Below are 13,873 nucleotides of genomic sequence, written 5' to 3' on the forward strand. Positions count from 1 at the left end.
AACAAACTCGCTTCAGCTTAGTGAGTATGGGGTGACCAAAAAATAATATCTTATACTTAATTGTTACTAAATTCAATATGTTAATTAGCTTTTCGGTGGGAAGTATTGCAACCAATATGGTGGATATTGTGACGTTTTTAAACTTAGAGTTTAGTTTAGTAGTTTAGAAACTTAGAAATAGATTAATAACTTTTTAACCTGAAATTGTACGAGAACTAAACATACGAAGGATTTTGAAACACATTATCTACCTACATTTTTATTTCATGTGCTATCCAAAAAACATAATTAATGAATAGTATTTATTTTTAATGTGTAAGACCTACATAATTATTTTTAAAAAATAGGTAAGTATTGTTTAATTCTAATGCATATTTAAAAAAACGTACAATATAATATCTAGTGATGTACCCGAGTTTAGAGACACTTTTACAAACTAATAACGCAATTACTTTTATAATATAATATGTACTAGTGAAACAATAGGTAGGTACCATTATTGTATTTTGTTGGTTGAGTAAAGCCAATGCACGAAATAATTTATAACGCCTAAAAATAAATATTATCGTATAGGCACCCCATATACTGTTATTATTTTTCACATTGTTTTCATTCCGCCGGCTGGCGAGAGCCTTCACGGCACCTAATAAATCATTGCAAAGAATTGCTCTAGCGACAATAATTATTATTATATTATTAAAATAAAATCTTCGATGACCAGGCATTTTGTTGTAAATTTGATTTAAAATAACGTGGTGCTCACTCTGTGGACTCTCTTCGACTGAAATATGAATCATACTATACTGTTATACCCACTCTTAAAGTCCGCGGTGTTGGGGTGTCGCGGAAAAATTCAATGACTAAATTTAATTACCTGGTAATATCATTTATTATGATTTATACAGCTCATATTGTAAGTGCGACAATATTAAATTATTATTTATTTAGTACGACTATCATATTTCTGGTTTAAATAAGTTTCAAAAAAAAATTACAATTAATATAATTAATTAATATGTTAGCGTCTTCTTTATGTTTAAGTATCCCTATATTTTAATAGAACCTGGCTAGCAACAACATAACATATCAAATGTCAAAAGTTCTGAAATAATAAAAATTAAAGTTTTAGGTTATGTTTTGCTTTATGTCATTTCGGTAGATTCATTCAAAAAACCATCGCAATTTATTTGAAGTTATACGATAATCATGCGTTTTACTCCAAAGCTGTGTAAACAGCATATCGGCTTTATGTTTAGAAAACATTGGGTGGTACAAGGTGTTACAACTCCCCAAGAAAGTAAAGTTGTTGAACGACTACAAGCACAAGGAATCACTGTTATAGACGCCAACGAATTTGTCAAGGAAAAGCGCGAACGTACCGAGTAAATATGCATGAATTATTTATCTTTGGGTAAAAATAGGGTAATATTATAGTACTCCATATTATCGTCATTTTGGTTCAGGTGTTTTGAGACGAGAAACCCTTATTTTTGAGTTAAAGTAGGTTGTGTTCGGTTAGGCTTCGGCCACATAGGTAGGTGCTGAGCTAGGTGCTATGCTTGTCTACTAAAAACACTACTGCCATATTGCACGCTACGTACTTAGGTACAAATTCATTTGACATTTGGGAGCGCTCAAGTCATCAACGATTACACTCTCAAAACTAACCAGAAAGCTACTTCTCACAGAGAATTTAAGTTAAAAATTTCCAAAGTCTCAAATTCGAACTTGTTCGGTGCATAATGTCAATTCATTCCATGCGTCATTATTCATAACCTCAAAATATACGGTGTTTGACGTTTGTCATACTGAAGAAACATCCGCCATCTTGCAAAATCACTAGGTGAAACAATAAAAATAACCAACACATTTGTTCGCCGGGAGACTCACTAGGCGTCTAATAATCACGTAGCGAGGCGCGAAGCGTGCTGTGTGGCCATTGCGATACTATAGTGTGCGTCCATTCGCTAGGATATGTCATCTAGCACGTAGCCACCAAGCAAGGCACCTGCTTATGTGGCCTTAGTCTTAGACCTCGATCACAAAAATGATTTGGAATACTATAAAATTTCGAGCGTGGTTACGGTGTGTTCGCTTGTACTCACATGACATGACGTTAATATTATCTTTCTAGCATTAATATTAATATTTAAATATTCAGCAGTTAACTACACATTCTCTCCTTTTGTAGAATCCAGATCGTCGGTGCATATGAACCGCCGATAAAGTTCGACAACACCCACCCCGATTGGCACGATACGCCATGCCGTTTCCTGGATGAAAAGAATGTGTTGCTGAGAGGTGTGCAACAGGCCCAAGTGATCACCAAAACTGTGAAGGTCTCCGATGGTCTTCCCGACTCCATCGAAGAGAGGGCCCAAGCGATGATTCCACCAGAAATTCACAATCAAGTAAAAACCGCGATCTTAACGGCCAACATTTTCGATTGCGACCAAAAGAAACTTCCCAAGATCAAAGACCCCCTAAGACCTGCCCACATTTTCGCGAGGGTCCTCGGATTAAACGATGTCAGAAAAAAGTAAGACCGTAATTTTTATGTTTGTTCTACCTATTCTAATATTTAATTTATTTTTCATTCTAATTATACCAATTGTTTTCTGTTCTCCCTCCGCTGTACTTAATTCTACATTATACTGTTTGTGTCCACCTATTATTGAGACCATAGTGTAATACTGGCCTAAACTCAATTATTTTAAAGTAAGTAGTATCAAAACTTAGTATCAATGTCGGGAAAACACCACCTACCACAAAATTCATGCTTTAATTGATTATGGTAGTGCAAGTAATTCTCTTTTAAAAAAATCCACCAAAACTATCAAAAATGGTTATTTTCATAGATTTTTTAATTTAAAATTCGTATGCAATATCAAAAACGGACACTTAACATCCATGTTCACGATGTCTGCGGATAAGTGCATGTTAACCACTTCCCAGTTAGATTTTGGTGAGAAAGAGTGTCTAAAAAGTGTCAGATATTTTTTGAACAATTTATTAAAAATTTTATTTTTACGTTTGTTTTACTTTTTTTCACATTAAATTAACACTATTTTACAATATTTAAAATTTTATGAAAAATGTCAAATTTTCTTTTAACGTTTTATTATAAATTGTTTACACGTTTTTTTTACATTTTATCACAACAGATATGTAGGTTTATGTTTTAAATTTTACGGAAATAATTTTCCTCTTTCTCTTTGTCTTTTTGGTATGGTAAATTTTGAAAAATTCAATACACAACCCTACATCACAATCTCGTCTCCTTCCGTATTCGTTTGTCGTTTTCATTCATATGTGAGCAGCATACTTTGCACGTCTAGTAGGCCTTTCTTTATTCGCCGTAGGTGGTATTGGTTGGTAACTAAAATGAAGCTAATAAGTATGAATAATATATACTTATTTTTTACGAACTTCTAAAATGTGCTCAATTCAATTCAAATTACAATAACATGCGACATACCTAACACAAAAATAACTATGAATGAACAATGAAGTCATTGACTAATCGTAATATACTCAGACCCACTCTGCCCAACAGTAAATAAAGCTTTTATTATAATAATAAACTGTGTGACAAGTTGAAATTCGATCTTCCCGAATGTAGCTCGTGATAAACATTCCTGTCAAGAAGAGAAAAAAAACGCCCGAGTGAGACTCGGGCTGGTCAGTGTGCGAAATAAATCCGCGCCCGAGTCACACTCGGGATAAACAGTCAAGTGGTTAATTCAAGTAATGTTCGAATGCGTGTAGCTAATCCCAACGAGTGGAAAAGACTTCATAGTCTCCATAAACATAGTTATTAATTTTAAAACTTTCCATGTTTTCTTATATTTTCAATAAAATGAGTTTTTGAACTATTTTGAAATTTTAGTAATAAAAATGAAAAAAATTAAGTTTCTATCAAAAGCGGACAGAAGTATTTTTAATTATATTTGATATTTACAAAATTTATGTCTCAGATTTAACTTATTTAGTGTGTTTCTGTACCTTCAGACATTACGTCGCTATAGTACTTGTTTTCCGAATATCCATTTTTGTCAAAATCGACATTTTAATGCAGTTATATTTCTTTTGTCTAACTTTACCGAAATCATTTATAAAAATTGTATATTTTCATGTAGAAACAGAGATATTTTTTTAAAAACTGCGAATACGCCATGTTTCGCAACGATTGCTTTGTGCTTATTTTCCGAATGTCAAATAGAATAGCTCGGTCTCACTCTCGCATATCGCTTTCATATAGCGCTGTCTACTTCTAATGTCGCTCACTTCATATGTGACTGATGTCTGTTTTTCGTCTTTCAAAGCGCGCGATTTTGACTACTATTGTGTTATTTTAAGTTTCTATCGTTTAAATAGTGAATTTATCAAATTTAAAGTTATCAATCTTGGCTGGTACATCACCAGTTCACTCTGAACTTACAGCAGAGTTATGGAAGTAAGTATTTTAACCTAAATTACTGTATTTTGTACTGAGAAACAGAGATAATATCCCAACGGTCATACGAATTGTACAGTGTGACTCGGTAACTACGGTCTTAAAAAATAATTATTATTAATGTCTATAATCAAAACTTTTTCTGTTTTTAATTTACTTTTTATCTATTCATGCTAAAATGTACGCGAATATTTAATCTCATTTATTAATAAGATGTATGTTTATACCTATTTTTTTTTTTGTGGATTTCCATTGAATTACAGTACATTTGATCGTATTTTCATTAAGTATAATTATAATACTATTGGCTATCCAATAGATATTTTAGTTAATGTACGATCTATTAATGGTTTCGTGAGTGAACTATTTTATATAATAATATTATACTCAGGATAGAATATTCTCAATCAATGGTTATTAAATAACACATGCCCCTATTTTTTGTTCCATGCCAATAAAACATAATACCTAATATGCAATATATGGTTTGTAATAAGTTTAATTGTATCAAGTTCGATTAAAATCCATAATGAAGCATTATTTGTGAACAATAAAAATATCATTGCCACCGTTTTAATATAGAAATTAGGAAAATTTTACTACCTACATTATTATAACGTAAATCTATGGATACAGTTTTTTTATAACTATAATTAGATATATAATTTTATGTTGATTCCCAATTTTGTAAACAGAAAATGGTGAATGGCATATTTTATAATTACCTATGAAATTAGATAAAAACGATCATCGATACAACTTGATCACATATTTACAAAAAATCATGTACCTATCAGTAAATTTATTAAAATTTACGTAAATATATATTAAGTTTTTAAGTTTGTACTTTTTGACCACACGGTATACCGTGGTCCATGCAACGATACGCTATGGTCTAACATTCCGAATGTCCTTGTTTTGTTCCGAATATCCACTTTTCGGAGCCAGCGCTGAGAATGATCCGTATATCCACATTGCTTACTTGTAAATAAAACGTATTTTCTCTTAGTTTAATGAATTATACTAATATATTATTCATCAAATCTCTTCTTGGATAATGTGGCAATCATAAAAAGGAGAGAGGGTGCTTGATATATGTACTGATATTTAAATATAAGACAGGGAACTTTGTTTTTTGTTTCCTGAACAATCGACAATTGGTCTATTCGGAAAACAAGTACTATGGCGACGATTACTCACATTTCTTTTTCATGTATATAATATGCTTCATTATGTATGAAATTGAAAATCACCTCTCCTGTAAAATTTAATAGATGGCTTCTGTAAATGGTCCCGACCCGTTGTTGATTTTTTTTTTTAATTTTCAACCGGTTCTATGCCTTCAACGAGTTTCCCACTCAATGAGGCATGACCCCCACATCATGAAGCGGGCCCCCCTACCTATCGCTAGGGTTAAAAGCAGTGTGACGCTCTACAAAAACTTTTTCCGAATGGTGTTCCAGGTAAAATTAAGGGTATTCAGTGTTCTAGCGATTTTTTGTATTTTTTAATAAATCCACTGAGTTATGAAGTTTTCGAATATCGACATACAATAATCAAAATTTGCATCCCACAATCACATTTTAAAATGTTACTATTGTTTAAGTAAAATAGCGCCGCAGGCGACTTTTTACCATTATAGCAAATTTGTGATGTGTGTTTATCTCATTTAAAAGGTAGTCGCGCCATGCGGGGCCCCCAGACTAGAGCCCTGTCAGCCCCCCCTTGTGGGGGCCATGCAATGAGGCCGTGATCGACAAACCGCACATACAAAATTTCGCGAGTTATCTCGTCCGACTATAAACTCAAATTACTAGCCACCGTCGATTGATTTGCATAATCTAAAAAATTAAACAAACAGTGACATCTGTTTGAATAATTATGAAAAATAAGCCATAAATTATCAGTATTATAGCGATTGTAGTAAGAACTTCACTCTACATTCAACATGTGCGCCATGGTAATATCGTGAGGTTTATAAAAGGTTAATGCACCAATTCTTAATTTATGGTTTCGCTTTGTATTTTATTGAGATGGTTTCATATTCGGATCAATACAATATGAAAGTAACATAGGCAGTGATGGTATTAAACCTGTAGTCAAAATTCTTTGTTTTGAACCTCAATAAATCAATATACCATAATCAACCATACGTACATTCACTATAAGAAACAGACATTATTCAACTAGTTCATTTGTAATATTTAATTCCATTTCAGTTTGTTAACTGCAAACAAATTACTGACTATTTTGGAAAAGACGTCAAACGGGAATTCAAAAACCAAAGCAGTAAGCAGGGATGCTAAAATTGTCACTTCTTTCGACAAGGAAGGCGACCTTATACAGTTCAGACAGGTTTCAAACATCCTGCTGACGTCAACAGACCCTCTGAAACCCGTTGTGGAGGCTGCTGACTTTGAAGATGCAGAAATACCAGATTTATATCCAATAAAACATACAATTTCACTAAAAAAAGAAAACATCTACGATTTTAGCGACTCATATCGTAAGTATAGAAGTGTAAACTTTTATCAAATACACACATACTGGCACAATTGATACTACAGTAGAATCTCACTTCTCTGACACCTCATCAAACCTGATGTTGCCGGATTGCTGTAATGTATAAAAAACTGAACAATAAAAACATGAAAATGATATTTCCTACTTATAAGTTTAAGGCTGCAGACAGAAGTGATCCGGTAATGCAAATACACCTACTTTGAAAATACATATATTATGTGATTTTTCGTCTACTAAATAGATTCGTATTGTAGTTTTGTGACCATTTTTGAGACCACATAAATTTATTATTGTACATAGAAAGGCTGCCAAATACAATGAACTTATTTAGAATATTTAGATGAACCATAAAAAAAAGTTTTATAAGATAATCTTTATCTATTTTTCTCCTATCTTCTCCAAATGATATGCTCCATCAAAACCTACAATAATCTGACATAAGTACCTGTACGTGTTGATTTCTAATTTCATTTTCAGCCGTCAATGAAAACCAAACTTTTCTCCATCCCCACACGTCGTATCTCCACTTCACAAGAAGTTTGGTGAATAATCTCTATGAGACAACAGTTACCGAAGACCAAATGACAGGAAATTCGCTATTGCATTGCTTCACTATTGCATCAGCGTATGCCAGATCTCAATATGGAGTAAGAAACATTTGAATATTTAACAAATAAGTCACAAGAAAACATGACAAATTATAATACCTTCTTGACCATTATTATTCTGTCTACTGTGTTTATTGAGTGAACTCATTTACGCGGCAGAACACCAACATATCGCTCCAAGATTGTTATGGTATAATGGCTTTTACCACAGAGCAAGTCAAAATTCTCGGTGCATAAACTATAAAATTTGTTTATAATTTTATTAGGTTTTGACTGCGACTTGTTTACATATATCACCTCTTCTCTGAGTAAGAAGTCATCATTTAGGCCTTCTCTCCAATTCTGTTAAAAAAAACCTTTACAATCCTGGCGGGTTCTTCTGTCTTCCTAAAGCCTGGTGCCCTGGTTTGTCGGGTCGCCTCAGCAGAGATAACCCCAAGCTAATATTAAAACTAAGATCAGACACAATGGATGAAAGGTTTGATGTCATCATGGAGAGAGGTAGCTCGCAGCTTTGCCCTAAATTTGAATGACACGGTTTGGAGCTGCGTATTGCAGATGCCTTTGAGAGCGTCAAGGAGCTGAAATATGCTATGGCATTGGATTTTCAATTTTTAGACTCATTTTAAACTCATTTGAAACTAAATCTAAATGTAGCTATACAGAAGAACCTCGATTATCAGGATTTCTAATATTATGATCCTGAGTTTCGTACGATTATAAGAAAAATATATGATTTTCAAAAATTTTCGATTATCCTGACTCGGCTCATCCCTAACCAGTCCAGCTAATCGAGGTTCTACTGTATTTTGTTTTTGGACTGTCACTGTTAATTCTCTTTCTTTTCTTAATGTTTCGGGCTCATTGGCAGGAGATAATGTTGTAAAGTGTAGTAACACAATAAACCATCACTTGAGCAACATATGCTATCGGCTAAATTGAACATTTTTTGACACACAACTTTTGCATTTATATACATATCACTACACTCGACCACATTCTCTCTTGGTTGACATGCATTTTTAGTATGTAGGTTATACCTACATGAGATTTGTGAATAATTCTAAAAGTGTTTTGTCATTTCATTAATACTATGTACTGTCAGCCTCCTATATATTGACATCCACGTCATGGCGCTGTATGCGATTACTGTATTACACCACACGCTTTTTGCATGCATGGCGGTTTTAGTTCCAAAAACAACCGCGGTGACATGTATGTCTCGATATAGAAGCCGCAGTCTATACCGTATCCTTCATGTAACCATTATTAGTAACTATTATTATTTATTTTGTACAGTTTTCGTTCTGTTACCATTTGACATTTAAAAAATATTGTGACAATACTTTCGATCCCCAGAGGCAAAGTTGTAATGTTATTTGTAGTTTTGATGAACCGTCAACTATGCATAAGGTTTGTAATTAGTTAGTTTTACATAGTGTCGACTGTCTTTGGATAAAGCTAGTGTTTCTTAAAAATTTGGATTTTTGTTGATAATGCAAAAACTGTGCAGTCGCTCCTCTCTCCTCCGCTCCCCGTCACCTTCTCAAATACGTAAAAAGGTGATATTCAACTATTATCTCATGACAAGTTTATAAAAAAAACACCTGATTGCTAATACACATCATTAACTTCATTATACCCATTGAAAAATAAATATTTTAATGTACACTTTTTGATTGATTTAACATTCAACATTCGAACACATTTTCAGGAACCAATTACATGCAAAAGTCGAGGGCTTACTCTTAATATCCCAAATTAATATTTGTTGTCTTATTCAGTATGTCAATGACATCACTTGATGTTTTGATAATGTGAATCTGGATGATTTAACTGGATAAACATATACACAATTTTCTTGGACTCCCCATATTGCTAGCTCCAAAATGTCAGGAGAATCGTTGCATATTATATTATGTATATATTCACTAACTGTATTTATTTCTGAAAATAGAATGACGTAACTCTGTTGCCGACTCCAGTGACCGTCCAGTGTATACACTCCGACGGACATAAATTTCAATTTGGCGTCTTGCAATTGAATACGCTCGACTTGAATGGAACTTCTGGAACAAAGAATATCTGGTACTCCAAACCGTGCATGGAACTCTTTGAAAACTGCGGTTATTTTGAAGCGAAACCGAGACTCGTCGGTTACAACCCGAAAGTGTTTGGATATCTCAGTGCGTTCTATAACAATCATTAAAGATAATGTATCAATACTGGTGTGTGTAGTATAAAATATTTAAAATAAAAAAATAGTTTTTATTAACTTTACATACACAATAAACTGCATTTGATTTAGATATTTCATTGTTTTTTTTTCCATATCCTATTTCTTATTTACAAGTTTTTTTGTTTCTATAATGTTAAAGTAATAATATAATAAAGTTAAAACAATATTAATATAATATATTATGCATGATGCAGTACTGGCTTCTATAAAACAAAATAGAGTTTGCCATATTATAATATTATATAACAAAGCTGTAATAAAAGATTGTAGCTTAAAAAAAATTTGAAATGTCAAATTTAATATAAGTGTGAACTAAGCTAATTTATTTAAGAGGCCTTTTAAAACAGGCCATTAACACAATATGCAATGTTTTATACTATTCTTTACCTAAGTAAAATTCTAAAAATCTATCAAGGAATCGCATAACACGGCGCCACAATCAAATCATTAACTAACTAACGCCAAACACGCTGCTAGAACATTATTATTTTTACGTGTATTTATACTACAATCAAATTTCTTGACTAGAAATAGATGCTTAAAAAATGCTCTCTATGATCAAACTGACTTGAAATATCGGTGAGATTTACACAGGCCCACATTTACATTATACAATTGAAACTCGAGTTATCATCTTTCCATAAGATATACTGTGAACATTGCATACAAAAGATTAAATTTAACGTTCTATTTTTTCATCTTGAAGAGTCATCATCATCCAGCCGTGACATGATGTTATTTGCAGCTCCTTCCTGTTAATGTGGCAACGAATTAATAACACTCGAATGAATTTATTATTTTTTAATAAAATTTTCTTTTCATTCAAAACTGTTGAATAATAATTATGTAATGCACAAGATTTAAGAATGCAACAGTCTTCATTGAATATTGTCAGACATAACAATTTGAAAAATCCATGATAAAAATTTTAATTGTAATTTGATGAACACCTCAGATGCGCATGTTATATTCTGTGATCGAAATATTCACAAGTACTTGAGCCATAGCTTAATTGGTGAAGCTTTTAACAGGATTGCGATGGATATTGGGTCATATTCCGTTTGGTCCAAGTTTTTTTAAATATGCATGTTTCTGAGGCTCTTCCAAATTATCTGAATTTACTAATTCCAACTTTAGTATCGGGATAACACTGTGGCATCAAAATCACGCGGTGGAGCGGTACCAATTATGTGTATTTGCCATACTTTTATTTCATTAAACTCTAAATTAATTAGAAATAAGGAAAATAGCTGTTTGTATCTCATATGGCAATTCACAAGTGGAGATCTACAAGGTTCTAAGTGTTTGTCCTTAGTAACAACAAAAGTAACAATGAAGCAGCTTAGAACACTACTCCATTGTTGGGTTCGTTTTCTCAAGGATGAACACTTAGAACCTTGTAATATTATGCTTGCGAATTGTTATTTCAACATCGATATTGAGTGATTGATATAAAACTGGATATAAGAAATTTGTAATTGATATTTTTTTTACATCGTAGCTATAAAGATTCATTGGTAATGAAAGATATAATATATTAATACATACATACTATGTTTCACCATTTTTTTAGCCCATATACTTTTAAAAACAATATAAAAGATTGGTAGTTAACCTATTACCTAATTTCCATGCCAAACAGTTTTAAATAATTGGAAAAGGTGAATGAAGAAGAGGAGGTATAGAAATAAAAATTTAAAAGCTAATAAAAAAGTGAAAAACTTATTCAGTACATTATGAACACCTCACAATGATAGTTTAGATGCTATATTATATATTTAAATACTTAAAATAAATAAACACGTCGGTAATTTATCCCTAGCATTACATTTAGCGATTACCCAATTGCATAACAACTGTAACAATATTTTACATCCTTTAGTTTGGATCTATGTCAAAACCTTCATATTTACAATTGGGGGTACCCAAATATTTCTGCTTAAAATTAAACTGCATTCTGTAAGGGTCTTCAGTAATATTGCTTGATCAAAGGAGTAAGATGCTTAACAATAGACAAAGAAATATGTACACTTGAAAACGCAGTATCCAGAAACATAATTGTGATCTTATTATTTGAATACATGAAATAAAATAGGCACAAGCACCCGAAAATCGAAAAAAATTGAGTATGCAAATTTTCTATGTACTATCTATCGCCAATATCCTGAAAAATATATTAGAGCTTCAATGGATATTCAAAGATGGCTTTGGGTGTAAGAGACAAATGTGATTATTTTTAAAATAGGCACTAAGTGCCGTTTGGTTAACATGTGTCACGAGACTTAGTTCTTCATTTTCGATATAAGGCGTGACACTTAGTCCTTTTTTTAAGAAACTAGTCTTACGACGTAGTGCTTTTCTAAAATATCGTTGTTCAAACATGTTTTCTTACAATTTTTAATTATAAATTGTATTTTCTTCTTCTAAGAACATTAAGATTGTATGTTATATCTATAGCTAATAAAATAGTGTCTTTATGAAAACTAAACAAAGTATTCATAATAACCCCTATATCTCAGATTCACCTATTTGGTACTTACTACTTATTTTATTTTGTGTATTCATTTGCCAACGAAACAAATTTGAAATTACCTTTAGTTGACTTATGTATTCAATTACTCGCAAAATATATACTTATAATTGTTTTTTATATAATTAAAATAAAAATATTTAGTTAATTATGTGCTTCGTAGTATAAAGTATAACAATTATACAAAAAAGTGATTTAAAAATATTAATAATAAAAAAACTTCCCACTCTCTCAGTTTGCAGATTTCACATACAATACATAGAAAGAAAATGTATTGTTTTTTTAAATGACTGACTACAATCAGATATGAATCTTGGCCGCTTCATGAAGTAGTTTCGAAGCAGATTTTATGAGAATTCGATATTTACCACTTGCTCAAACTATCGAGCCCATGCTATGTATGGGCCCACACATATTGAAAAACGACATGTGATTTTGCCAGACCTGGGATTTGAACTCGAGACCTATGACTTTATAAGCTGACGCGTATCGAATATGTTATATCCTGCTATCCAGGTGGACTTTTCATACATATATAAACTGAAACTGAAATAGAGGTTACTAAGGCTAATGATTAAATCATCTCCAAGTCAATTCGTTCTGCAGATTTACATGTACCTCTTCATACTTGTGAGATTTATTTTCTAGGGGCACACTGAGTAAAAGATGGCATGCATTAGTGTTTTAAACCTAATTTTTTTTATAAAATGAAGTTTCATTATTTAGATGCACAATCGCGTTTAATCGTAAATTACGTAAGTAAAAAAAAACATTAACAGTGCTAAAAAACTATTCTTCACCGTTGTATAAGAACAGTTTATATTACTCCATAATTATAATAGGTTAACTCAGTAGTTGACAACATTTTTAAGCTTTGGCTTTTTAAGCTTTTAGTAATGGGAAGATATGGAATGTACAAAATAGTTTATAATTTCAATCATTCCAACTACAGAAATATGTTAAAACTAAAATAATTTATAGAAATGAGACCGAATGAAAAAATATTACTGTGTACAATCAAAATACAGTTTATGCTTTATAGTCTATCTCTGTGTCTAATATGACTTTTGTCGAGAAGAAAATTTATTCTTTTTAAACCTCATGGTAAGTGCTTCCAAATGTGAGTATTGTCTTTTTAGCGAAACTGATTAATCCTTAAAAAAAATTTTTTGTAGTTGATAAAATTGCTGAGATAGTTTCCACAAAAATGCATTCATCAATGTTTGATTACACTGTAATTCCAACATTTCTGTTGGTGTGGTAGGTCATTGATGTATACATTAAAAGAGTTTTTTGTGTGCATACTACGGTCAATCACCGACAGCGCTGCAAAAATATTTATGCATAAAAATTTTGTACTATTCTACAACAGATTAAAAGCCAACATAAATAACATGAGAAACCGGTGAAAGGATTTTAAAAATCTGGGTACCTGGATTTATCATTACTATTGTAATAAAAAGGTACAAAAGTTTTTTTAATAAAGATTAAGAGATCACAAGAACCTGGATACTACA

General features: G+C 32.0%; 1 protein-coding gene across 1 annotated transcript; it reads left to right on the forward strand.

Annotated features, from left to right (window-relative positions):
* The first annotated feature begins 1,127 nt into the window (after positions 1-1,127).
* On the forward strand, positions 1,128-9,898 carry mRpL37 (mitochondrial ribosomal protein L37). Its single transcript, XM_085948620.1, has 5 exons — positions 1,128-1,382; positions 2,192-2,539; positions 6,676-6,962; positions 7,457-7,626; positions 9,545-9,898. The coding sequence occupies exons 1-5, from the start codon at positions 1,207-1,209 to the stop codon at positions 9,794-9,796; spliced, it is 1,233 nt and encodes a 410-aa protein (XP_085804746.1). The 5' UTR covers positions 1,128-1,206; the 3' UTR covers positions 9,797-9,898.
* Positions 9,899-13,873: the final 3,975 nt, after the last annotated feature.

This window comes from Rhyacophila brunnea, unplaced genomic scaffold (genome assembly GCF_057557595.1).
Source record: "Rhyacophila brunnea isolate RB1 unplaced genomic scaffold, BYU_Rbru_1.0 scaffold_20, whole genome shotgun sequence".
NCBI classification, from domain to species: domain Eukaryota; kingdom Metazoa; phylum Arthropoda; class Insecta; order Trichoptera; family Rhyacophilidae; genus Rhyacophila; species Rhyacophila brunnea.